The following is a 26,397-nucleotide window of genomic DNA, read 5'->3' on the forward strand; positions in this document are numbered from 1 at the left end:
GCACTTCAGCAGCTACACTGCCCTTCTCTGGACCTGCTCCAGCACTTCAATGTCTGTCTTGTAGTGAGGGGCCCACAGCTGAATACAGTATTGGAGGTGTGGCCTCACCAGAGCCATACAAGGTATTTTTAGTTGTCTGGCCCACATTAAACAGCCCAAAATGAAAACGCACACACCAGTTTAGTGAGCAGAGTTCCATTGTGTGGTGACTCTGTTTTTCAGGGTTTCCATGTGTTATGCACCCTGCAGCCCATGCAGACCCCTGCTAGCAAGATGCAAAAGCATGTTCTGAGACACTGCAATACAATTCCTGATTTTATTGTGAAACTTTTGATAGTTTTAAGACAGGTTTAAGAACTTATGTATTACTGTAAGGAAAAGAGCACCAGTTCTGAGGGAGTACACACAGAATTGCAATACTTAGTGGAACGGTCATTGAACACTGAATTCTATACCTAGATAACCTAGTATCCGACTCCATTAAAGAGAAGGCCTTTCCCTTCCAATCAAACAGGAGAGCCTTACAGTAGTGTTACCCTACTGTGCTACATACTCAGAAGTGCTAATTACATGCTTCTAATTCTGTTGAAAAATAAAACTGAATTGTAACAAATCCCTGATGCAAGATACTTTGAGCACCTGTAAGAAAATGTCCTTGTAAACAGCAATACGTGATACAGTACACTTTAAATAACAGACAAGACAAGCCCCATGCCTTTTCGACAATATAGTGGACAGCTTTCTGCTGAGGTTAATAAACACGATCAGAATCATAATGCACACTTGCTTGATTTAAGACACTCAGAATTAAGCCACATCATTTGGGAAGAAACTGTAAACATTGTGCCCGCCTCACAACAGGCTGACAGTGTGTGATCTCAGTGAGAGCTGTTACAGCAGGTTTAGAATCTACACTAACTCGTTATGCTTGATGCATGACAACTGTCACTGGCTGCGAGGAAAGGACAGAAGACACCAGTTCAGGAATCTCTGACCAGTGTGGATTGTGGAGATACTGTCTGTGTCTGTTTTTCAAGTATGTGAAGCACCTATTGTCATAAGATCATCAAAACTTCAGTGTTTTGATCAGCTTATTGCTTTCACTTCATTTTTTCCTCACATGGTAAAAGAGGGAAAGAATATGACGGTTAGGCACAAGCATGGAGTTTCATTTCTCTCTCAGTCATTAATATTGGCCAAAAAGGTGTACTGTTTAAGCAAGTTCCTGAGAAGAAAGCTGGAGTTTCTACAGATGGCTTCTCGTTCATAGAACACCTGCCCTTAGATTTAATTCAAGGAATAATGACAACACCCTTCTTCCTAAGGTCTTACAGACTGAAGAGAACCGGATGTTAAAACTCACTAAAGCGCAAACCTCTTTCACCCTGTGCTAACTGTATCTGATGTAAATGATGCAGCTTTATGTGATTTTTACAGGGAGCTTGATTTTTCACTTCCCTTCGTGGAATCTGTGCAAAGGGGTTGTCTCCTGCTAAAGGTCAGCTGAAGAGACTAATCCCACAGATATCACTGAGAGTTAAATGCCACAGAATTCAAGAACCACTGTTGTTCATTTTTTTAAAGGAATTCCAGTTCCTTACATTGGAATTTAATGTGGGAAGAGATGGAGTGCTAGGGAACCTTACCCTAAAGACAGCTTAGCCCTGTCCTGTGCAACACAAATTCCCCTCCAAAGTGCTGTGACTTGAGATGATGTCTTCGCTAACGTTAATCCTGAATAGACAGAGCGCTCTCTTCCCACACAGAAAATACACTGCAGAATACAACTTTCTGCACTAAGAAGGTAAAAGTTAGACTTAAAAAGCACAGTTTGCTTAACTGTGCATGATTAAAACCACCATTTCATGTAAGATAAGAGTACATTTCCCATTTTCCCCTCAGGACAGAAAAGGATTATGAGAGATCCCAATATTGAGGCATCAGCATACTGCTGTTGTTACAACTATGTTATGATTCATGGAATGAAATTAACGCCCCAAAGAAATCTTCACAAATGAGAAACCCTGCAATAAATGGGATACATTAAATATAAAACTCATATACAAAAAAGGGCTAACTTTTTAAAAAGCTCGGACAGTTCCTTAAAATTCTCTAGTTCATTGATTGGAGCTACCACACACATACTTGGGACTAGAATAAAATAACTAGGGGAGATAAAATCCTATTCAAATGCTTCAGTTGGAGAACTGAGGTACCAATCTTGAGCACTGCATTAAAACTGCAGCAGGTATGCATAGCTGAGAAGACACAGCTCTTACATGTTGCTTCCCTCTTCTTCCTGTGTCACACCAGCATTGAAGTCTGGAATCTGGTCTGCAAAGGACTGCGTCATCCATTGTCCATTAGGAACTTCACCAAAGGATGGCCCCTCACAGTACTGTGGATCACCTGCAGCCAAAACAAACACAAACAGGAAAACACAGCTTGTAAAATGCAGTTGATGGCATGAATTATTTATTCATGAGAAAGGGTTTAGAGACTGAATGCCCCAAGTTCTTTACCAGTTCCATTTGAAGGGAAAGTGCAGTGTTCGCTTTCATAGGGCGCACGGTCACAGTAAGCTCCTCCATATGCTGCCTCATAACCTGGGTCGTATTTCTCTTCTTTGACAGCCATCTTTTTAGCATCCTCTGCCGAAAGAGAAGACCTCAAGTATTAATATGCAGATTAAAAATGATCAAAGAGCATTTTTAGCAGAGAATACTTGACAAAACAGCCACACATTCTACATGATAATCCCTGCTCCCCCCCCAGATAATTAAGGCTGTACTAAAAAGACAGTGGAATCCATAATTCTATACTGCATGCTTTAGAGAACATAGCACATCTCCCCCCTCTCCTTAAATTCTTAATTTCTTTTTGCTTGGGAAACTGCTAGTTGTGGTGTATGGTACACCATGTTTTAATAAAGGATTAACAAAATAAGCACTATACCTTGTGCAAGTTGCAAGTCGAAGGTGTACCGCACCTCCTGCACCTCTGTGTTTGGTGCAATGCCCTTCAGTTGATCCCTCAAGTCTTTCAGCTTTATGTAATAGTGAACTTTATCTTGTGCACGGGGAAACTGAGCACATCTCGCACTGGATGATGGCATAACGTAGCAGAGCTTGAGACAAAAAGCAAGAGAAATAGTATTAATGGTCCCTGAGCTAAATACCCTGAGTTGGTATTTAGTACATCGAGAATAACGTAACAGCTAGCTTGCTGCATTAACCCCTTGCACTAACTTCAACTAATATACTGGCAGCTGTGAAAGAGGATAAAAGGAGTCTTTCATTTTTCTTGGCTAGCCAGAAGTCTTGCCCTTAAGGGCTGATGACCAGCTGCTGAAGCAGGACAATTCTCACCAGTTGTTTCTGTGCTGCAGGAGATGTAGTAGCAGTATGTGTTATGAGAAGTGCAATTTATAAGTGCCAGAGAGCGGAGCGCACTGCAGAGCTCTGAGCCAGCAAGCCTGCAGAGGAGTACAGCATGCAAACACTCCATACTAGCAAGGGAGGCATCACAGGTTCATCAGCCTGGCTTCTTGGCCAGGCGCCTCTGCATCACACTTGCCAGGGTTTGAAACTCTGGAGTTAGAGTGACTGAAGCCAACTTAAGTGTCTCTGTCTCTGCCAATTGCCCTAAACTAATGGCATACAATTAGTTCAGGAAAAAGGAACTGTATCCAATATTTTTATTATTATGCAGTATTTATGAACATGTACTAGTAAAAAGGATTATTCATCTTTCTTACAAATACATCTACTGCAGAAGTCTTTAAGAGCTACTTAAGAAGCAAGCACTTAATCAGCAATGGTTCTTCAGGCTCCGATAGCAACACTTAACTTTTAAAGCCGCACAGCTTAAACTGAGCTCTTAAACTTGCAGCACCAGTAATCTGGGACAGAAATAAAAACAACCCAAACTTTTGAACAGACAAGGTAATGAAGCTTTGCAACAAGCTACGTTGGCAGGTCGTGTAATTGCCTTTGCCCTAACTGCTTTATAAGAAGAAGTTAGACAAACATATCTGTGATGAGACATAGCTGATCTCGAGATACTTTCCAGCACTAGATGTCTGTGACTAATACATTCTTCATCAAACTGCTCATTTTATATCTTAAGTGTTTAATTTAATTTCAAGCTGCAAATCAGCTGAAGAAGACTGAGTCTGATGGAAGTGCTTGGGCACACCCAGATGCAGTAAGGCTGGAGCTGTAGTGTGCAATAGCACCATGCTCATCTTTAGTATCAAAATTCAATAATACAAACATAACAGGGCACTGGACACAGATGATCAGATGATGTAGATGACAGTTATGATAAAAAGTATGTTTTGTTCATATTTTAGACAGGCCTCACAGAATGCACTGTCCTACTAATCCTCATACACTACTTCCCAAATAAAGCCTGTAACTCTAAAGAAGCTGCATAAGAGCTGTATCTGAAATCTGCACTATTCCCCTTTCTCTGTTTAAGTCTTTCCCATCCCTTGTACTTTGGGCAAGCTTTGATGTTATCCTAAGTGTGTGAAGTCCTGAGACTCTGCTGGTTTTGAGATAACCAAAATGGAATCCCTTATTTTTTTCCTCAGCATCAATACTTACAGTTTCTGTATCTGGCACCTTGTGTGGCTGCAGTCCAAATTCCAAATTCTTAACTTTTATTCCAAAAACTTCTTTACTAAAAATTTCATAAATACCTGAAATGAAGAGAATATAGGATAAACTGGAGGGGGGGAGGGGGGGGAGAACTACTGACAAAACAAATTCATTGGAAAGCCAAGGTTCTCACATTTTCCATTGAAAGCTGCTATACGAGGTTTATACTTCTGTAGCTTCTGCATCAGAATCCGCCCTCCTTCCCGAAACTCTTTGCTAAAAGAGAAAGCACTCAACATTAAAATCACAACTACTCATCCATTAAAAAGCATGATACTCCTCCTTGTTATCCAACCTGGAGAGGTCTTTGCTTCCAGGTGTTGTCCTTTCAACCATGTTTGTAAATCCAATCCCATATTTATGTGGCAAGGTGTGGTCATCCATATGGTTCAGCTGTTCATTACTTAGACCAGACATGAACAGACACTTCCCTGCAAAGTAGGAAGATAAGCATTTGCCTTTTTCTAGGGAAAATAAAACAAAATCAAAAACCCCCTTGACTATCAGAGTACTGGAATGCTAAAAGAAGAATCTGTTGACAGAGCATCAGTTAATTTGGGAAGACTACCGTCCTACCGGAAAAGTTTTAAATAGCCAAAATTATTTTATCTACTGCCAAGAGGATAGAAAATCCCAAGTGAACAACAGGAATTCCTCACTATGATCCTGTTTATGTAAACCAGGCTTTTATTTCTAAGTTAAGTTCAGTAGACAGCTTGAGATTTTGCAGTTCCCTTAAGCAGGCACTGAATGTGATCAATATGGATTTTGTGGGTAAGAATGTGGCAAATATCACGTGCCAGCTTTTATACCCTTGCCATTGTTTCTCCTTGCACTAGGCCTCTCTGACAGAACTTATTGATATCTTACATTCGTATTTAGTGTATAAAGCTATTGTTTGGGTGATTTAAATCACTCTTGATTGGTTAAAAGCGAAATCCTTTTCTGCGTTAAAAAAAAATAAAAAAAATCCCCAAGGAGCAAAAAAGCAAAACAGCAAACCTGAAAGCAGTTTAATTAAAATTCCACAAGTTCTAACAAAGTTCTTCACATTCTCTAAGAAGAAAGGAAAGTAAAAACGTACAAAAATGGTTTCCAGGTCCAGGGTAATGATGTCCTTTGTAAGCTGCCATTAAGCCAGGGTTTATGCCAATCTACAAAGATAGCAGTCAGGAATTTAAGCAAGTTACAGTAAGGATGCTTATTCAATTCTCTTTAAATTGCTGCCAATAAACAAAACTGTTAATGGTCCCTTCCAGCATTATTTAAAAAAAAATGTGAAAATTGACAATTCTATAGCACAGTCTCATTTAGATGTGCAATGTCAAAACAACTGTTCACAGCGTGTTTTACGGCCACTGGTTAGTGCTTCCAGTAAATAAAGTGTCAAGTAACAGTCTCTCATGACTTTGTGTTATGTGTAAGCCTCAGATTTCTCAGAAATGAGCACTATGTTACTACGATTTTAAACAGAAGATGCAAAGCGGCTCTACACACAGGAAACAGTTCATATACTTTATCTTGCAAGATCTTGCCATATAAGCAATACAGATAGGTAGACATGAGGAATGTAAATCATAACCAGTGAGTACAGACTATTCACTTCTCTACCTCATCTTGTAACTGTGAGCTACTTACTATTACAATGTCCAGATCAAAGGTCAAGATATCAGGTAAAGTCTTGGTCAAAAGTTCAGCTTCAGATACCCCATTAAAACGGTCCACTTTTCTTTTGACTTTAAATGTATCTGTGATCTTTTCCTGTTTGCCTTTTGACTTGGCTGATTTTTCTTTTTTAGCAGCAGGCTTTTTAGGTTGCTTTGGCTCAGTTGCTTTGGCTTTTCTTTTCCTTCCTCCTTTTTTAACTTCTGAAACACACAACAAACATCCTTTTGTACATTTCTGATGTTGAATGTGGATATTTGGGAAGACTGAGCTAAAAGTATGGGTACCAAAAGAAATCAGACAGCTAAATTTACCTTCAAAATTCATTCACTTAAACAATTCTCAGATGAATCTCTGTTTTGCAGGCTCAACACAAAGCTAGCTTGGGTGTCTCTGTGCCACAGGCAGACACACAATTCACAGGCAACTATGCTGACTTAGGATACAAACCAAGAGCAATCTCGTGACAAAGTTATATTGTTTACATGCTGTAACACAACAATCCTTTCAAAATAGTTTCATTTCTTTTGGAGGATATGCCAGAACATTGAGGGTTAGGTTCCATGTTTGAAAGTGCAGTCAGACAGCATACCCATAGTGACATCATGTTATCTAGTAATAAAACTGCAAAAGAAGCCTATCTGCATAGGGCTGAGGTACATCCTAACTGTAGTGAACAATACTGTGAATGAATTGAGCAGTCACAACTACTGTAAACTGGAGGATTTCTTCCTATGATTTCATCTGGCCATATATTACAACTAAAGCAACACAAACTTCTCAAAGGATGCACTTAAACAGCAATTTCATTGCATGAACTGGCTGATACGATACCTCATACTGAGAGCTCTGACCTATATGTGAGTATTAAAAGCAAGACAAAACTCAGTGTGTGAATATTGTCTGTAGAATCAGAATTTCAGCCTGGCAGAGATCACTGCTTTGTTACATGGTAAAGAGCAAGCAAAGTAACAGAACAAAGAGTCTTTTCTTGGCACAGTTACTGTAAAGCTAAACTACTATGAAATCCCAGTGAAGGAAAAGAAAGGCAACACAGAACTGCATAAAGTACAAAACTTGTGTCACCAGCAGGACATTTTCCAGCAGTGTTGGTATTTGTTTAAATAAGCCTCACTAAACCCAAACAAACTTTACTGTACATAAACAATTCACTGATTACTACACACTAAACCACCATTTAAACAAAAAATATTTCAAACAGACAGTATTATACTGTATTTCTCTTGCAGAAATTGAAAAGAAAAATATTTTGAACTCAGCTTTTAAAAAGAAAACATCACTAACATAACATTAAACCCCATGAAATCACCTAAAATTATAAATTTATCTACTGATACAAGAATCTGCTTCTCCTGCTACAAGAGAATTTTGTGCAGCTGAACAATGTGAATACTATCAGTTGGGTTTACTTTTCTTTTTAATTGTCTGATAAAAGAATGTTACTTAAAGACACAGTTCATCAGTACTTCCTCAGACAGCATCAAGAAAAAGAAATCAAATAGGCCCAAAGAAGCAGTTTAACACCAATAATTTTTGCCACCAACCGATCACTATTTCACTTAGCACAGCCCAGCCAAATTACCTTTTGGAGGCTCCTGAGCAATGTTTGGCTCTGGGATGCCCTCTAGAGTCGGCTGCTCAGTCATCATTTCCATGTTGGGCACCGCAGTCATCATCTGGTGGAATGGGAATGTGTAAAATGCTTGAGCTTGCTGAAGATATGCGTAGTATCTTAGAAAGAGAGGGGATAAAAAGACACAGTTTATAAACAACGTAGGAATGTAGTGATACACCAAACAGTATAAACACCAATCATTACCACGGCTGGCTTGTACTGCACATATGTTCTCCAACAACTCCATTAACATGGCAGTGAACTATGAAAACACACTAGGCAGTATGACTGCTTAGCTGGTATCAGGTGATGTTAAACCCAACAGTACAGTTCTTTAGGGATTACTGTCATGTGGAAAAAACACAACGTTTGTAAACAAAGCATAGGGCTTTTCCCTTTTTTTTTTCCTGAAAAACAAACCACTCCATAACACACATTATGAAGGCAAACTGCCTATCCAAGATGCCAACAATTTACAACACAAGTGAATTAAAACTCTTTGGACTTCAAGTTTCACAAGTTTTAGATTTTCTTAATGTTATGTCAGTTACTTTATCTGATACAGCATGGAATGGATGAATCATTCTGGGCCACAAAGCACCATGAGTACATACAGCATTAGTTACTATGAAGATTATTAGAGAGCTTTAACAAATCATGTGGCAGATGTTGTCCAGTTATCACATACTGAATCCCAACACTTACTCTACACAGAAGTGTTCACACACACATTCAGTCTTCTTCCATGCACAATTTTCCATTTACAGATCTTCTGCTCCACACATTTATTAGTCACATACAGCCCTCACACCCCAACACAAACTTCTGCTTCATACTGTCATTCCCTTCTACCTACACAGCCGCCTTCTTGTCCACAGATTCCATGCCATGAAAATACATAGAAAAGACTTCATGAACAGCAGATTTTCAGGAAATAATTTTGTCATCTCTAACCTATTATAAAGCCACCAAATAACTTTTGGATACACAGAAATTTGGCCAAGACTGGCTATTTGACTAAGAATGCCAGTTACATCCTGGCCCGTATCAGCAATAGTTGCCAGCAGGGCCAGGGCAGTGATCATCCACCTGTACTGGGCACTGGTGAGGCTGCACCTCGAATCCTGTGTTCAGTTCTGGGCCCCTCACTACAGGAGAGACATTGAGGTGCTGAAGCGGTCCAGAGAAGGGCAGTGAAGCTGGTGAAGGGTCAGGAGCATAAGTCCTGTGAGGAATGGCTGAAGGAACTGGGGTTGCTTACTCTGGAGAAGAGAAGGCTCAGGGGGGACCTTATCGCTCTCTACAACTGCCTGAAAGGAGGTTATAGTGAGGTGGGGATTGGTCTCTTCTCCCAAGTAACAAGACAAGAGGAAACAGCCTTGTACTGCACCAGGGGATGTTTAGACTGGACACTGGAAAATTCGGTTGTCAGCACTGGCACAGGCTGCCCAGGGCAGTGGTGGAGTCACCATGCCTGGGGGTATTTAAAAAAACGTGTAAATGTGACACATAGGGGACATGGTTTAGTGGTGAACTGGGCAGTGTGAAGTTTATGATTGAACTGGATGATCCCAAAAGTCTTTTTCAACCTAAACGATGCTATATATCTCAAAAGAAGGGACCGTTCTCTATTACGTAGTGTAACCTCCTACAGTGGAAGGTATCCCTGCCCATGGCAGGGGGGCTGGTACCAGGTGATCTATAAGGTCTGTTCCAGCCCAAACTATTCTGTGATTCTATGAATATTTAAAAATCCCACTGTAAATCAGGTTTACACTAGAGTAGCCCACAGTCTTCTGACCAGGCCACCTGACTTTGAACCAAATACCTGCCCTCACCAAGGAGAGTAAATTTGCATGTAGGTCTGTCAGATTCCTGGGGAAGTTGCCTAACAAAGTCAGGGGAGATTTTCAGAGCACAGTAAATACATCACCCCCCTGCTGGAGGAGCTCCCTTCAACATCAAAGTCTTAAGCACTTACTGAACCAAACAAAACTGATCGTCAGATGCCTTCTTATTTAATGTGTATATAAAGTCTCCTTGCAAGAGGAATTTCCCTTTAAATAGAGGACAATTTGCACCCTGTCACGGACAAGTCCTCTCGACACACAGTAATGAGATGAAAGAGAGCTTTTTACCCCTACCTCCAAGCTTCATATACATGTTTTTAGCTCATTATTCTTGCACGGCTGGAGATGCACGATTTTTTGTTATTGCTGTATACGTTACGGAACATTTAAATAACTATTTTCGCACCTCCTAAGGTTGCCTCACCCGCCTCAGCACCACCGCCCCGCACACAGGCGGGGCTCACACTGCTCTATGCCACCGCAAACCTCCCCGCTGGGAGCACCCACCAACTTTCCTCCCTTGTTCCCACCCCCAATAACCACCCGCACGTCGGTCCCACTTCACCCACACCAGCGCCCGCGGATCCTCATGAACTAATCCCCTAGACAGAGCTCCTGCCCCGGGCGCTCCTCACCCAGGATGCACACACCCGGCACCGCGACCCACGCTCCCCACGGCCCAACGCCTCGGGCCTCCCCACCCCGCCCCCCGTAGAGCCGCACACGGCGCTGGGCCCATCCCGCCGCGCCCCCTCTCACTCAAACCCCACCCGGGAGCGCGTCCCTCCCTCTCCGCGGCCTCAGGGGGAGAGGGGAACCGCCGCACCCCGGGCCCGGCTCTTCCCGGGGTAAGGAGGAAAACGACAGCAGCGCTCGCGAGGCCCCAGCGGGGCTGCAGCCCCCGCCGGTACCTGCCCAGCTCCTGGGCCTCCATGCCCGCCTCGCAGCCTCGGCCGCCGATGGGGCTTTTGTCACCGGACACCCCTAGCCGCCCCCTCCCCCTGCGCCTCAGAGCCACAACCGACCTGCCGACCAGACTCGCGTCACGTGAGCAGCACCGGCCAATGGGAGAGCGCAGCCGGCCAGCCGGCCCGGCGAGGGGGCGGGGCCGGAGGGTGTGTATGACTTACGTCAGGACGCTCGCGTGTCACATGCAGTGGGGGGTGGGCTATGGCTCTTCCTATGCCGCTCGGAGCGGCAGTAGGTGGAATGACGTACATCCGGCGCATGACGTGCGTGGGCGGGGACGGGGGGTGGCTGGTGGGCGGTAGCGGTCGGCGAGCCCTGTGGCCATGCCCGCCGGAGTGCCGTGGTCCACCTATTTGAAGACGCTGACGGCCAGCCTGCTGGCTATGTTCGCGGGCGCCGAGGTGGTGCACAGGTACTACCGGCCCGACCTTGTAAGTGCCCGCGGGGCCGGTTGCGTTACGGAGCCTGTCGGCGGTGGGGCGGTGGGGCTCCTTGGGGAGAGGGTTTGGCCTCAGGGCTCAAAGCGGAGCAGTGGTCAGGGCGTCCCTGCGCAGCTGCCTTCCAGCTAGGGACATGGTGCCATTAACAGGAGAGCGGTGCTGGCTGCTGTGGGGAGCCCGGGTTTGGGAACAGCGCGCAGAAGTGGCGAGAAGGGGCCATACCAGGCTTAAAACAGGGTTTTTATTCCTGCTTGAGCTGCCACATGAAAGTTTTTGCGGTGAGACTCAAGTCATTGACGTGAAAGTATTTATGTGTTTTAATCCACTGTGGCTTTCATAGGTGTATGTATTCAGAATGATCTAATGATCTACACCTGTTTCAAGTAGCATACATTTTGAGGAGGTGTAGGTCTTCAAACAGCATCTGGTGTCTTTTCCTTCTTTTAAATTTCATCTCCAGTTTTGGTGCTTAAATTTCTAAAATAGAGCAATAGAAGCCGTAAAACTTATTCTTCTGTCACCAAGAACCTGTGTGGAAGCTGCAGCTGTAGTAGACATCCCAACCAAGCTTATTTTCTTAATGGCAGAAAGCTTTGTTCTCTCAAAACAAACTGTCCATTCCTTCTTTTTGTACCGTTCTTTCAAATCATGTTTTGCTGCTTTAAAAGCCAAATTATAAAAAGGGGTATAGGTCGACTTTTAAGATGTTTTGCATGTAAGAATTAGTACTGTGCTCAAAAAAGAGGGCAATCGCAACTTAGCTGTAGTGCCATCTCTTACAGTGTGCTGATTTACTGCTTTGTGAGTTTTGTTTCTGCCACTGTGCTGATGTCTTCCTGTTTTGAACAGAGCATCCCTGAAGTACCTCCTAAGCCTGGAGAACTGCAAACAGAACTGTTGGGTCTAAAAGCAAGATCAAGCAACGTTCAGACTTCACAACAGTGAGCAGACTTTACTTAACACTATGAAAACCAGAACTGGTAAAACACTTGTTCAGCTGCCTCAACTGCAGAAATCTGTGTGAAATCCTGTGCTCCTTTCTTAAGTTTTTGTTTCCTTCGAACAGTTACAGGCAGTGGTAAAAATAAATGTACAGCAAATACTGTTGCAGGTCTAGTCAGTTGTGTGCCAAAATGCTTATGATTTCATGTTGATGACAGTGTAAAGTATCCTTCAGAATAAAAGATGCAAACTCACAGTGGCAAGTCTGAGGGAATTTGAAACTTTTCAGCCGATTCACAAGAACAGGATGGTTAGTATATTGAAAACTCAGGTTTTTATGGCCTCTCGTTAGGCTCAGTAAGCTCTGCTGTTCATCTGCAGAACCCTGCTTACCTGTTGGCGTTTTCCCCCTTGTAAAACTGAGTAGTACTGGATGTAACCCAGAATGGAATGCAGTAAATGACAGCAGGTACAGATCAGATTCCTTATGGCAGCAGTTTTGGCACTAGCCTCATCTTCGTGCTAACTGCCCTAACAAAGTTAACATTGGTGTTCTGTCTGTATCACTGTGAGGAAATCTACTTTGGTCTGCTGTAAGGCTGGGGAGGATCTTACAACATGGTTGTGTTAAAATGGGGTGAATACACACAGATTACACTGAAATTGTGTACAGTTGTACTCCACTGGGACATCTTCCTCCATTTATGACTGACTTTGACAGCTGTAAATACAGTGCAGGTTTAGCTTTCAGTCCTGAAATAGGATTGCCGCAAAACTCCCACGACGGGAACTTGAGAAGACACACAAGGTGATAGATGCAAAGATAAGAGTTATACAAGGACAGTGCAACAACCGGTATGCATTAGAGCTGGTGAAGAATGGGGATTGCTTTCCTTGAGCAAGGCACATGCTCAGGTTTAACTGAGGAAAGAAAATCACAGTCTGACAAATTGCCCATTAAGGAAACAAAAAAGCTCCAAATTTCTAGTGGCAAAAAACCTATAAGCTCTTTTAATAGCAGAGGCATACAGCAACAATCGCTGACAGTGCTACTTGTACATCTGTTACAGCTGTGAAGCTGTTAGTTTATTTATGTTTAAAGTTGGAGTGGCTTTCCTAAGAAGAAAGGTTTGCTCCCAGACTTCTGCAACTATTGGCTAACCTACAGAAGGAACTGCACAGAATGAGAACCTTTCCTGTTCTTATCTGCCCATGCCTGCATTACTCTATGACAGGTTTGCTCTCTCACCCTTATCAGTGACTGCAGTCACTAATAAAAAGGCTCCAAAGTAAACTTCAGCTGCTAAGCCCAAAGAAATCAAGCAGTGAGAACATCTTACCAGTCCAGGTTCATTTCTGGGTGAAACATTTTCCTTCACTGTTCCTAAGCAAAACTAAGTTGTTTCACTATGTCCTCAGCATAAGTTTATTGAGACAAAATTGAGTAGTTCAGCAGTGTTTTATTCCTCTTCTAACTACATCAGCAACAGCAGTTTTTTCAGATATCCCTTTAAAAAGCCAGGTTTCACCAACCATTACCCTGGTACTCAAGTTTGCAGGATATCTGTCATTGTGGTGTTGATTTTTGACCTGCTTTTCTAAAGGCTGCAGAGGGAGATTACCAGTTGTGATATGCTGGGATTTCTAAATGGATCCTGCTGCTGATGGCAAGTGAGCAACAGGGAGCATGTTTTATCCTAGCCTTCTCTAGCACTAAAGGAACTGGTGCCCATTTGGAACAAAGCTGACCATGCACTGGCTTTTAACAAATGAGGTGACAACCCCAGAACTGGTGACTGCAGCACTGAGCGAGCCTGAGGCTGACTGGGAAACAAACACTTCTAGCGTTGACACCACTTTGCTTCACAGAGCTGACCCAAAAAGCAAGCTTACAAGTGCAGTTTGTGCTTATTAATAGCAAACACTTGTCAGTCCAGGGCCAAGGAAGCAGCTGGACCACTGCATGTTGTATGTTACAGAATCAGCCGAGGAAGACAAAGTGCAAAGCATGATTCTCAGGTGTGCTCTTTATTATTTCTGAAATTGGGTGTGTTATCCTAAAACTAATCAAGGCAGCAAGAACTTCAGCTGCTCAAGTCTACAAGTAACAGGTTAAGAACAGTATAGCAAGCAACCCTATGCTTCTGATACTCCGCTTTGTTAGCTATGAAAACTCTCCTAACTATGCAGCAGGCACCTGCCGTATTTGCTACTCAGGCTGGTCAAACAGGTAAGGAAAGGTATGCATTGATAATATTGAGAAGTGCATTACTAAACTGATACTTTAGGAAGTATGAAATCAAAATCTCAGCAGCAGTTGATTACTATAGAGCACAAAAGTTGCACTGCCATAGTAAGAGAACCATGCTTTAAGAAGAAAGGGTGCACCTGCCCAAAAACCAGCAGACTGCTATTGAAGTCACTGTTGCTAGCTACTGAACTACAGTCTACAGGTAGAATACTGCCCACATGCCCTAACAACAAAAGGCTCTTGAGTACACGTAATCAAAACCCAAAACAATCCCAAACTCGCTAAAAGAAAAACCAACCCAACAAAACCCAAAACTAGGCTCCCCTTCCTTGAACTCTCAGGCATCATACTTCAATAAAGCCAACATCTCTGTATAAACCCTAACACAATAACCACACTGATACATGGCATTTGTGTTTATTGCATGGAAACAGTATTTGGGTGATACAGAACCCTAGTAAAGTAAATGGAAAGCAACTCAACTCCTTCATGTCAGTGTTCAGTACCCTCACCTAATTTGGAACAGTGTATTTTGCTTCAGACTGCAGAACTGCCAACTTCACAAAACTTGCGTTAACCAAGAGTGTTTCTTCAGTGAAGTCACTGTACAGAACTACTACTCCTATGTACTTCTTCCAGAGCAAGGCAGAAATACCACAAACAAAACATTAGAGCATAAACACTTTCTACCAGCCACATGAAGGTGTTTTCAAAGTAGAGGCACTAGTAAGAAAATGTAGTGCTTCACCCAAACACCACATAAAGCTAACATAATGAATAGAAGAGAAAGCAGTGCCTCTAGTTTAACCTGTCTACATTACAATTTGGTATCAACAGATTTAGTGTGAGTGACAGTTAAGTACCTACAGAACTTTGCCAAGAAACAGAACAGGAGTGAAAGTCCAGGAACAACAGCATTAAATGAGCAACAACTGTAAGAGATAAGTTTCTAACTTTAAAAAAAACATGGAAAGCAGCACTGCTGTATCTACAAGTCAAAGGCAGGGCTACCAAATACCACAGAGGACAGCGTATGCTCACAGGCAGTAAACCACTGCAGGCTGTTCATGTATTTAATGGAAGGAAATGTCTTTTTCTCTCCTTGTCACAGCTGTAAAAGATACCCCTGCCTATTCTGTGAGCGAGGTCAAGTCATACCTAGTCCAGTGCAAGCTGGCAGGACATCAGTTCCAATGCCATTTATAAATGCCCTATCTCATCTTTCTTAAGATGACAGTAGACATAGCTTCTTGAATACTTACTTTGTGAATGGTATGCTCTCAGCATACCAGTTACATTTTGGCTAAACAGTGCAGCACATTTGTTAAACCAAAACCTAACCACAATTACAGGCTACAACAGTTAAGTGTGGCTGTGCCAGTGCGGACAGGCACAAGGACTGCAAACTGCCTGTTGTACAAAGGACCCAAACACTCAAGGCAATCCCTTTGTTTCTTTGTGCTAGCGCAGAAGATGAGCTTATTATGTATAAATTTTAGAGTTAGTGGTGTTTGGGAACATTTTATTTTGTACATGACAAGATTTTACACCAATTCAGTTAAATAATACAAATTTACATTCATGAGGAATGTTTTTAGAAAAGTGAACTTAAAAAAAAAAATATTCTCCTGCACCCTTAAACCCCATTACCATCTCTCAACATTTTACAGTGGAAAAAAACAACAACCTAATTCACATTCCCTCTTAACCCCCCAATGCAGGACAGTAGTTGAGTGGAGCTTACAGTTCATCTTTCACATCTGTGGATTCCTGTGAAGACAAGAAGAGAGTAAGAATCTCGGTTTTTGAAGGTGGAAAAGGTTACAAAAGCTGTCCCACAAGAACTGAACCTAACCCTTGCTGATGCTTTTGCAAAGCACTCATACAACTTTTTGAGGTATTAAAGTCAAACTTCTGTTCAAATGATGGCATGTTAAGACTTTGCTATTAAAAGAAAAATACTTTTTCAGTGTACTCAAATGTAGACCTAGCAGCAGACCATGTCATTTACACTGCAGGTTTTTTTCCCCCTCCAAGAAAAGCTTGGAGCACCTCACCGTAAAAACTACTGTAAAGAAAGGTAAAATGAGCACCATTTGTTGCCAGGCAGCACCATGGACAAAACCACACTAATATAGGTAAGAAGTCAAACTTTAGACCATACCTTCTGTGTTTCACTGTCTTCAGCATCAGCATCAACCTCCTCTTCATCTTGCTCTGTCTCCTCAGCTGCATCTTCAGGCTCTTCAGGTTCCTCCTCCACCTGTAGGAAGGGCACAAGCAACTTGCTTCATTTGCTTAGGACACTTATTAGTTGTTCACTAGCTAAATACAGGCTATGGAAGTATTCACTATCAGTTCCTAACACTTGTCCTAAGCTACTTGAAGGAGAAAGCAAAATCTTTTTAGCACTGACACATTAATCGTGCCCCCTGTGGCAGGACACCCAGCCTAAGTCCTTGCACAGCATTATGAGAACCCATATTATGTATACCCATTTACTAATTTATCCATTATGAGACAGGTACACATGCCTTTGGCCCCTAATTTACTCCCACAGAAAAATCACTTTGTTAAGGACAACACTCAGGAAGCATCGTAAGAAAGCAGAATCCCAAAGGAACAGAAAAGGGTGGAAAGGAAGACAGGAGCATTGAGTATGGACTCTAGTTTCCCACCCACATACTTGCACTAGTCTCCCAGTGGTCCTCCTAAGTGTAGGAAGCCAGATGCATTTCATTTTATGCATGTCTACCGATCAGTCAATTATTAAGCCCCAAAAGTTGAAGACAAACTAACCTTTGCATCCAGATCAATGTTTAAACTTAAACGAAGCATCCTTTCTATTCTGTCTCCATATTCTTTGGTGTCTGGTAACATATAACCTGATCTCAAAGTTGCGGTTTCAAACAATACCACTGCAAGATCTGAAACTGTTTTGTCATCTTCATTTTCCTAATGCAGAAGAGCATTTAAAACAGAAAATGCAGAACTGTTAGCCAGGTTGTATGCAGCCAAGTAGTCAGTATTCCACTACTGTTATTTATTTACCTTGACTCGCCTCAGCATGTCCTTGATCAGTGGATGCCTGGGATTAATTTCAAATGTCTTCTTTTGGCTAGCATAGTAACTGAAAAGAACAGAAGTACATTAGTAAGTTTTGAAGTACAGCTACATCTTTAAACCCCTGAATACCAATTACAGCCACAGTAAGCGTATTCCTCCCCCTGCCCCACTTTTAATACTAAGCTTAACTCTAAAAAGCATTCGGATTACTAAGAAACTTCATCTTCTCTTGTCACAAAGTTAGATATAGCAAATGCCACTGATGAGTCTTGCTCACAAGGCAGTTTCACGTATTTGGCTTCAAAATAACCAGGTAAGACTATGAGGGAGACTGCACCTCTGTTGTAAGTGACCTTAAAAATATGAAGGATCATCTAAACTAGGTGGAAGCTTGTTGTGCCCACACTAAGCACAGGAGGTCTACTACAGTTCAGGTCTACTGCTATGTAACTGAAAGCTTACTTTGTAGATATATCTTTCCCAGTTTGGTAAGCTTGAGCCTTCATGATTCTTTCCATGTTACCAGACCATCCATACTGGCTAGCCACAAGAGCACATGGAGACTGGGTTAAACGTTGAGATAGCACAGCTTTTTCGATCTGCAGAAAAAAAACCCCAGCCTTAATGTCAGTTCACAGAACTACTAGCGTATATAGGGACTAAAAGGAGGTAAACTCAGAGCCTTCAGAAAATTCTGTAATTTCAAAGATGCCATTCTAATTCTTATTTTCCTGAAACTGACAATATCAAACACATATGTTTATTCATAAAAAGAAAGGCCACTCTCAAGTCTATGCTTAAACAATCTGCAAAGTGTGTTGTAGCAAGTACAGCAGTATTTACAAATAAGCATTACATACAACGTAACATTTTACCTTGTCTTTTAGAGCTTTGTCCTTCATCCAGTTTAAGAGTGGTTCAAATTCCTTTTCCAAGGCTTCCCGACTCTCCTTAGATTTCTCACTTTCTTCAAACTTAACTCCTTCTTTAGCTACATTCTGAAACCTCTTGCCATCAAATTCTGGCAGAGCCTGAATGCAGTATTCATCTACTGGTTCAGTAAGATAGATCACTTCATAACCCTTTTTCAGAAGACGTTCAACAAATGGTGAAGACTCAGCCTAAGACAAAAATAAATAAAATAGATCAGATGCCAGTTTCATTGCACTAGTACCAGCAGCTACTGATGCCTGTACAGCTATTTGACAGAATCTGGTACAAGGAAAACTTAACTGCAGTAGTAACACATGCATGGAATGTTCACATTTACAGAGAATACAGAGTTTACAATGTTTATGGTACTACTGTAGCTAGGAGCTGTATAACTTTTTTCCTTTCCCTCTTTCTTCCACATTCACATACCTCCTTCCTGCTGGCACCTGCCATGAAGTAAATTTTGTCTTGTTTTTCTTTCATTCTTTCCACATACTGGTCAAGGCTTGTGAGGTTACTTTCATGATGAGAAGACTGGAAGCGAAGAAGTTTAGCCAGTCGTGTACGATTGGAATGATCCTCAATAACTCCAAGCTTTACATTAGTACCAAACTCTTTCCAGAATGTGTCATTGTATTTTTCTTCAGCAATTTTCTTTATCATGTCAAGAGTTTTGCGAACAAGTTTTTTTCTGATCACCTAAAAAAGCAGCAATACCAAGTTATAACAATAAGCACTTGGAAGAACCCTCAATTCACCCTACTGCAACAAATGGATTCAAGACACTTGGTGTCCCCAATTTGAAGCAAACAGAAATAGTCTGAAAACAGCAATTTGTGGGTTTCCTATACTTTAGCTTATACATATAACATAAAATTAATCAAGCCATCATTCTTCTAAATCTTTGTCATGTTACAATGAAGGAATGCAAGATCAATTAGCTTACCTTTAACAATTTATGCTGCTGAAGTGTTTCACGAGATACATTCAAAGGAAGATCATCAGAATCCACCTAATTGAGGAAAAAGCTTTTAAGTATAGCTAACAGTAGGTGAAGACGGAAAAAAAAGCAGTAAAAAGTAAGACTTATGATACTTACAACACCCTTAACGAAGTTAAGATACTTGGGCATCATGTCATGGAAGTCATCAGTAATGAACACTCTTCGAACATACAGCTGAATTACAGGAGGACAGCAGCCAGGTTAAAGGTTTGTGGTTTTTAAGACATGAAAACATACCCACACGCTTCCTTATCCTACCTTAATGAAATCACTTTTTTTTGATCCATATTCATCAAACAGGCCTCGTGGAGCAGAATTAGGAACAAACAAGATAGATTTGAAAGTTACTTCCCCTTCAGCAGTGAAGTGGATGTAAGCCATTGGGTCATCATGTTCCTGTGAAGACAGAATTCTTATAGTTGATTTGGGAAAAATCAGAGTTAAAACATTTCCAGTAAAAATATAAGTTTGCCAAATAAGTACAATTATTTTACAATTAACCTATTTAGCAATAGTATGGTTATTATGGACACAAAAAGTTTCAGATTAGCGGAGTTACATAATACTAACTTTCCACAAGACATAGGTTTTTTCTTCTTGCCCTTTTTCTTTGTTAAGTTTTAACAAGCCAACCACCAACAGCACAGTAACCAATACAGTATTACCACAGCAGTTAAGAGATTCCTGAGGCAGCATTACATCACATTTAAACATAGACATTTCTAGAAAGCGGTATCTCTTTCTTCTGTCATGTACAACACAAACACCACCACTCTCAGACTGAATAAGAATTTCACTGTCAGCATCTGATTTGCAATCAAAGATTGGCAAAGATTGGCAAGCTCCATATGAGCTAGAACATGCCACTTCTTAAACCCAAGCCACTCAACACTTGGGTGCGTAGTACCATCTCTCTGGAAAGAGTATTAACTCCTGACTCAAATGCTGTTCCTCCTAGGCACACCACAATTCTGTCTACCTACTGACAGCAGTTACTTCTTCAGAAACAGTCCATGATGTAAACCTTCAGTTTTGTTTATACTTTGGAACAATCTTGAGGCTCAGAGCTTACCTTGGAAAAGGTTTTGTAAAATGCTTTGTATTCATCTTCTTCAACTTCTTTAGATGGTCTCTGCCAGATTGGTTTTATGTCATTCATGAGCTCCCAGTCCCAGACAGTCTTTTCAACCTAGGTATGTGAACGCAGTAGTTCGTCAAGACTCAGTCTTTACTTCAGGTTAAGTCAAAGACACTCGACTGAGGCTACAATGTCACTAAGGCAATGTAATACAATAGCATGTCAAAAATACATGCTCTTATTTACAAAGTAAGTGGACATTCTCCTTCAAATATACAAATTAATGTAAAACATGAAAACAAAACTCTTCTTCACTAGAGTGTGTCCTGTGTACACTGAACACATTCACTGAGTATCAGTATTTCTATTCTACTGCCATTCCAAAATAAGCTTTCCAACAGAGTGTGCTCAATTTAAATTAGTCAACAGTGTCAGATTACTGGAGTCCACTGCTGTTCATGTATTTATAGGCAGACCAGGGACCACTGCCTCACAAGGCAAATGACGCTGTCAAGTGCCAGTCATTTGCCTGATTTCAACAAAATCTGTTTTGCTTATAATATTCTTTACTGACAAGGTATCTAACTGCACTCAAAACAGGAATTGCTGTTTGAAAGCATACACATGCTACTGAAATGCATCTGGAAGACTACCTGTGAAAGTTACTGAGATACCTGACATGAGCTGCAAAATAAAAGTCTGACAATGCTCACCTTCTTAGTCTTTGGTTTCTTTTCTTCTTCCTCTTCTTCAACTGCAGCTTCATCATCATCTGTTTCTTCTTTCTCCTTTGCTTCCTCCTCTTCAATGGGTTCTTCAACAGTCTCTGTCTAAAGAGACAACCGAGAGTGAGGACTTGGACTTTTTGGCTTCCTATGAAGTATGCTCTAAGATCCTTTCAAACAGCTTAATCTCTCAAGAGTGCTAGTTTAACTTGTGCTGTTTGCCTGTTGCAAGCATTTATAGGTAGCTATGGTTTTTAGCTGTATTTTTCATGAATACATGCTCTCCTTCAATACACTGGGAAATCACTGTACTCAAACTTAAGTTTTTTATAATTTTATGTTTAGCTTTACACATAAAGCTCATCAGAAGCTTTGGTGATATAACTTAGTGCTTCACTGAGAAAACGGAAAAGCAGGCCTAAAAGTTAAGATGCTGCCCTTCTTTTAGGACACCTAACCATGGCCCTGCTTGAGAGCTTACCACAGCTTCCAGCTACCAAAGCCAGTGGAAGAAATATCCTTTCTAATAATTCAGTCTTTTTCCTTTGGTAAAGTTCTTTGAGTCAGAATAAAAAAGTTCATTGAAAATTAGTAATTTTAGCAATACACTAACTTTCAGCAAGTAACTAACTAGTTATACTACTCAAAAGTGTTAGGAACAGAAGTCTTTTGGAAACTAAACCAAACAAATTCTATAGTATTCCCTCATCCTTCCTGAAAGATCTGGCTAGAGTTTTCACAACCAAAGGTCATACTCTACAGTGATCTGTTAAATATACTTACTTTGCTGCTCCACACATATATGGGGAAGTTTATGAACTGTGAGTATTTCTTTACTAGATTTTTAACAGTATCCAGCTCAAGATAATCAGATGCTTCCTCCTTCAAAACAAGGCTAAAGAAAATGAAAGAAAGGCTCAATTAAAGTGCTGGACAAGTATTTTAAAGTAGTTTTACAGGAAGAGATGCATCTTCCTTCTTTTGCAGCTGTAGAGATTCAAATTTATTCAGGTGAGCCTTTATTACTTAAGCTCAAAGTGATTCTTAAAAACCAGAATCCCTACTGAACTGCTCCAAGAAGGAAGGGTTGTTTTCAACAACTGGGACAGACACTAACCAGGAGTTTAAATGAAAACCTCAAAACACCATACTTAGCAGGAGTTTAATGAATTCTTACTAGCTCTACTTGGAACTAGAGCACCAAGATGAACTTCTTCATGCTAAGTGCTTTCTTCAGGAAGAAGTCATCTGAACACTGACCAAGTAAACCAATCTGCTCATGAAAGCCATGAAAACAGGCCTGTCAAATTATCTCCAGTTTAAGATTTGCATCAGATCGGTTCCACTGGTATATAAGCAGCAGCCACTTTCCCAGAGGCAGCTCTACAGCCTTATATAGGTTTCGAGGGGTCACAATGGTGTGAGGAACCAAATGACTATGCAGGCAGCTGAACTGTCTGGAATTACTTGCTGACAGTTGTCAAGATGCTCATGGCTCTCTTGGTTTATCTAACGGAATGTGAACTATATTTATTTTGGATGTTCTATTCCACTGAAAAAAGCTGTATTAGAAAAAGCAAGCAATGTATTACAGTCACAATTCTAAAATAATCCACATATTCCAATAAGCAAAACACACCAACACTTTTTTCTTTTAACTCCAAAGAAATTTACTACTTACGTTATGGTTGTGCCACGTCCTAAAGTGTTTCCTCTTGGGTCATCAATCACAGAGAATTCATTTGAATCAGATTCCCAAATATGTTGAGTATCATTGTTGTGTTTTGATGTGACAATAACTCTGTCTGCTACTAAGAAAGCAGAATAAAAGCCAACACCAAACTGGCCGATTAACTCAGATGTTGACTGGCTATCATCCTGCATTTCATTCATCTTGTTTAAGAATTCACTTGTACCAGACTTTGCAATGGTACCCAGGTTTTTAACCAACTCCTCTTTAGTCATGCCAATACCCGTATCTGTAACATGAAGCATGTTCTTCTCTTTGTCACACTGAAAGAAAAAAAAAAAGATGCAGTATTAACTTTATTTTGAATTTTAATACCTAATAAGGTGCCACAGAAAAGTATTAAGTAGAACAGCAGCTATTCACATTCATGCCTGGCTACAATAAAATTAAATATGCAGTAACTACAAGAGTGAAGTAAACCTACTTTGCAGTATTTCAATACCTCAGTTACTCCTCATAGAAACAGAAATGTATTTTCACCAGTAAAGAACAGTATTTGACAAAGTCAGTTGCAAAGGTCCTGATGTGGTCCTAGTTTCCATTTTCATCAGTATTAAGCCAGAAATTTACATTTTATGATCCACTATCTTTTTACATTCCTCCCACTGCTCCTCTGTAAGAGATGACTGTTCCTAATGCTTCTTACCTTGATTTTGACAGTAAGTTCCTCATTACCAGCCAGAGCATTTTCATCAGTTAAGGATATTAACCGTATCTTATCTAAAGCATCCGAAGCATTTGAAATAAGTTCCCTGAGGAAAATCTGAAACAGAAATTAGTGCTCAGATTTCTAGAACACACACAAAGATTTCTAGCATGTTCTATTCAAAGGCACTAACCTCTTTATTTTTATACAAAGAATTGATAATAAGTTTCATCATTCTGTTGACTTCTGCTTGAAATGCAAACTTCTCCGATTTTTCTCGGATTTCTTTGATCTGGGATGCATTTAGGCCATCTAGTTGGATAGCTTCTTCCTCTCTGTTAGGACAAAGAAAACCTGTCAAATAGTCTTGCCTATAAAGAGTGTCGCTAATTTTATCATCCAGCAACAGCAATAATAGTGTAATTACAAAAATACTAAGCCTCCTAATCACTGCCATAGCCCAAAAGTAATACTATCAAGTAAGTGCAGGAATAGCTACCCCTCAACTGCATCACGTTAATTTAGAACTTAAGTGAAAATTCATGCTTCCAAGAAAGACTTTGTTTTCCCTAAAAAAGAAACTCAGGAAAAAACACAGGTATGTTAAAACCACTGTAATCCTCAGCATGTGGATCTCACAGGAGATGAGGTGGTTCGTGGGCATAGGCTATTTCATCAGAAGGCACGGAACTGACTACATTTACCAAATGCAGGAGAAAATCCCTATGAACATATTGCGGTTTATGTTAGCTACTGGTATTAGTCAAAACCAACTTGAATATTTCTGAATCTGAAGTTCTCAGACTTGCTTCTATTTAGCAGGATTCAGTCATTTAAGTAACTAGGTCTCTCTTTTGCGTGGTGTTTCTCCTTTCTCCCCTTATTTCTGAGCCTTTAGGCATTACTGATGCTCGAATTGACCCTTCAAAAGCAAAGAAAAGCCTTAGAGTTTCAGAAGTAACTTACCCAGCACCTCAGGTACTAACCTCTGAACAACTTCATCATCTGTTCGGGACCCTTCTCTGCTTTTACCCAAGTCGTCTTCCACGGTCCCCTCTACATCCACCTCTTCAGCTCTAACCGATACTGGGAAAACACGGAATCCAACCTTAAGAACCTGAGCGCCACTACACACTACTGAACTTTTCCACTTACCATCCCCATAGTTTTCGCCTCAGTCCTGCCCCTTTTATTCTACTCCCTGAAGAAAGTTCAGTCCAACCGGAGACAGCCCAATGGTGTAAGAAGACAAACCCTTCCCCCCACTCCCCGCCCGTGGCCGCGCATGAGCAGCATTACAGAGGCCGGCCCCCTCTCCCTGCCACCCCAGTCACCGAAAAGAGGTGCTGGCAGCGGCTTGGGGAGAGCATAGCAGGAGACTGGGCACCGCTCTCACAGAGAGCGGCGGGGACGCAAGGAGGGGACCCCCCCCGCCCTTCAGACACCAAGGGCCCCACCGCGCTTCTCGTCGGCCCCCATCTCCCTTACCCTAGGGAAAAGGTGGGGGGAGTGCGTGGAGAGGTGTGGGGGGAACTGTTGGCCGACCCCCAGCCTCTCCCCGCCCCCAGCCACTACTCGACAGAAGCTTCTAGAAGTCCGCGGGCACTCACCGGCCAGGAGCAGCGTACACGCCAGAGCGAGCCCCCACACCGGCTTCATAGCGACGTGGGCTGCGGTCGCACACGATAACGGCCTCCAGCGCCCCCACCCCGCGCTCCGACCCCGTCACCAACCGGCCGCCGCCGCTGAGCCTGCAGGAGCAGCAGCGGCCCTCCCCCTCCGCCTTATGAATGCGGGGCGCTGGAGGATGGGGGCCGCCGCTCCGCCGCTGGCAAATCGGAGCGTACCACGCCAAAGATACAGCCAATGGGGAGTCTGGAAGGGAAGGGCCTGCAGCTATCGCCGCCAATCGCGGCTTTCCATGTGCGGTTTCCTGCGGACGGAGCGTGGCTGGCGCCGATTGGCCAGGCGGAGGGGCAATGGGCCAATCGTTTCCGCGGAGGGGTTTAACCGACGTGGCCTACAGTTAGGTTTTACTGAGTAAACCGTTAATGTTTAACGGTGAGGCCGCGAGGGCCGCAGCCGCTGCGGCCAAGCCCGGGAGCGGTAACGGGAGTGGTAACGGGAGTATCCACATGGGAGGCCGGCTCTGACCACTTCCGGGGGTACCGGGATGTTTACCGTGGGGAGGGTTGCTATGGCAACAGGCGCTTCCGGTTATGGCGGTCCCGCCGAACCACCGGGGCACTAAAGAAGCGCAAAACGTTACGAGAGGCGCGAACATATACAGAGCGGCGGAGTAGCGCCAGGCTTGGCCTGCCGGCGGAGAAGGTGAGGCGCCGACTGTCCCCTGCCGTCAGCCCCGGCGGAGGGTCTCCGTCCCACCGTCCCTACGGCAACCACGGGTGCGCCGCGTTGCATGCCGGGAGTTGTAGTCCCACCGGCGTGTCCATGGCGCCCCCTGCTGCGCGGCTCGAGGGGTGTGGGGTTCGGGCGCCGTTAACAGGGATCTCGGTGTCCGCACAGGTTCGTTGTCCTTGTCTCCCCAGCTTTGGCTGTCCGCTCCCTTCTGGTGTCCCTGGTGCCTCACACGGCCGTGAGGGAGATTGACTGGCTTCAGATCAGCCTCCCCGCGGCCTCGTCTGGGGAGCTGTCGGTATCAATGGAGAAGGCAAGCTGGGTGCTCAGCAGGTTTTTTGTGTTTTCCTGTTTTCCTGTGCTCATCTGGGCGATCATGCTCCAGTGAGCTTATTAGCGCTACTCAGCCTACCCTTAGGGC

The 26,397-nt window shown here is 42.4% G+C and overlaps 3 protein-coding genes across 5 annotated transcripts; 1 reads left to right on the plus strand and 2 right to left on the minus strand.

Annotated features, from left to right (window-relative positions):
• Positions 1–302: 302 nt before the first annotated feature.
• TDG (thymine DNA glycosylase) lies at positions 303–10,927 on the minus strand. Of its 3 annotated transcripts, none has more exons than XM_061371878.1 (10): positions 10,841–10,927; positions 7,933–8,081; positions 6,303–6,532; positions 5,749–5,818; positions 4,960–5,095; positions 4,798–4,880; positions 4,611–4,705; positions 2,956–3,127; positions 2,523–2,651; positions 303–2,409 (listed from the first exon to the last, which is right to left on the minus strand). In XM_061371878.1, the coding sequence occupies exons 2-10, from the start codon at positions 8,024–8,026 to the stop codon at positions 2,276–2,278; spliced, it is 1,143 nt and encodes a 380-aa protein (XP_061227862.1). In that variant the 5' UTR covers positions 8,027–8,081; positions 10,841–10,927; the 3' UTR covers positions 303–2,275. The 3 variants fall into 3 exon arrangements, with proteins under 3 accessions (XP_061227862.1, XP_061227860.1, XP_061227861.1); XM_061371876.1 differs by lacking the exon at positions 10,841–10,927 and adding an exon at positions 10,727–10,787; XM_061371877.1 differs by lacking the exon at positions 10,841–10,927 and adding an exon at positions 8,580–9,182.
• A 156-nt stretch (positions 10,928–11,083) lies between these two features.
• LOC133222315 (ubiquinol-cytochrome c reductase complex assembly factor 6) lies at positions 11,084–12,331 on the plus strand. Its single transcript, XM_061371890.1, has 2 exons — positions 11,084–11,215; positions 12,074–12,331. The coding sequence occupies exons 1-2, from the start codon at positions 11,108–11,110 to the stop codon at positions 12,167–12,169; spliced, it is 204 nt and encodes a 67-aa protein (XP_061227874.1). The 5' UTR covers positions 11,084–11,107; the 3' UTR covers positions 12,170–12,331.
• A 3,591-nt stretch (positions 12,332–15,922) lies between these two features.
• Positions 15,923–25,366, minus strand: HSP90B1 (heat shock protein 90 beta family member 1). Its single transcript, XM_061371886.1, has 18 exons — positions 25,229–25,366; positions 24,605–24,704; positions 23,812–23,953; positions 23,619–23,735; positions 22,904–23,235; positions 22,006–22,117; positions 21,211–21,327; positions 20,492–20,608; positions 19,678–19,815; positions 19,516–19,593; positions 19,363–19,428; positions 18,846–19,115; positions 18,359–18,604; positions 17,946–18,082; positions 17,469–17,547; positions 17,217–17,372; positions 16,582–16,680; positions 15,923–16,187 (listed from the first exon to the last, which is right to left on the minus strand). The coding sequence occupies exons 1-18, from the start codon at positions 25,275–25,277 to the stop codon at positions 16,158–16,160; spliced, it is 2,385 nt and encodes a 794-aa protein (XP_061227870.1). The 5' UTR covers positions 25,278–25,366; the 3' UTR covers positions 15,923–16,157.
• Between the last annotated feature and the right edge of the window lie 1,031 nt (positions 25,367–26,397).

This window comes from Neopsephotus bourkii, unplaced genomic scaffold (genome assembly GCF_033783945.1).
Source record: "Neopsephotus bourkii isolate Nb327-2 ecotype Australia unplaced genomic scaffold, CSIRO-AGI_Nbou_v1 NB_1589, whole genome shotgun sequence".
Taxonomy (NCBI): domain Eukaryota; kingdom Metazoa; phylum Chordata; class Aves; order Psittaciformes; family Psittacidae; genus Neopsephotus; species Neopsephotus bourkii.

Coding starts and splice junctions, on each gene's coding strand:
- TDG (XM_061371876.1), bottom strand. CDS start 10,749: ATGGAGGCCCAGGAGCTGGGCAG. Junction 4,706..4,797: donor AGCAGCTTTCAATGGAAAAT/GTGAGAACCTTG, acceptor TCTTCATTTCAG/GTATTTATGAAATTTTTAGT. Junction 3,128..4,610: donor AGGTGCCAGATACAGAAACT/GTAAGTATTGAT, acceptor TTTTGTCTCAAG/CTCTGCTACGTTATGCCATC.
- LOC133222315 (XM_061371890.1), top strand. CDS start 11,108: ATGCCCGCCGGAGTGCCGTGGTCCACCTATTTGAAGACGCTGACGGCC. Junction 11,216..12,073: donor GGTACTACCGGCCCGACCTT/GTAAGTGCCCGC, acceptor TGTTTTGAACAG/AGCATCCCTGAAGTACCTCC.
- HSP90B1 (XM_061371886.1), bottom strand. CDS start 25,277: ATGAAGCCGGTGTGGGGGCTCGCTCTGGCGTGTACGCTGCTCCTGGCC. Junction 24,705..25,228: donor GTGTACGCTGCTCCTGGCCG/GTGAGTGCCCGC, acceptor GTGTTTTCCCAG/TATCGGTTAGAGCTGAAGAG. Junction 19,816..20,491: donor TTTACAAAACCTTTTCCAAG/GTAAGCTCTGAG, acceptor CTGTCTTCACAG/GAACATGATGACCCAATGGC.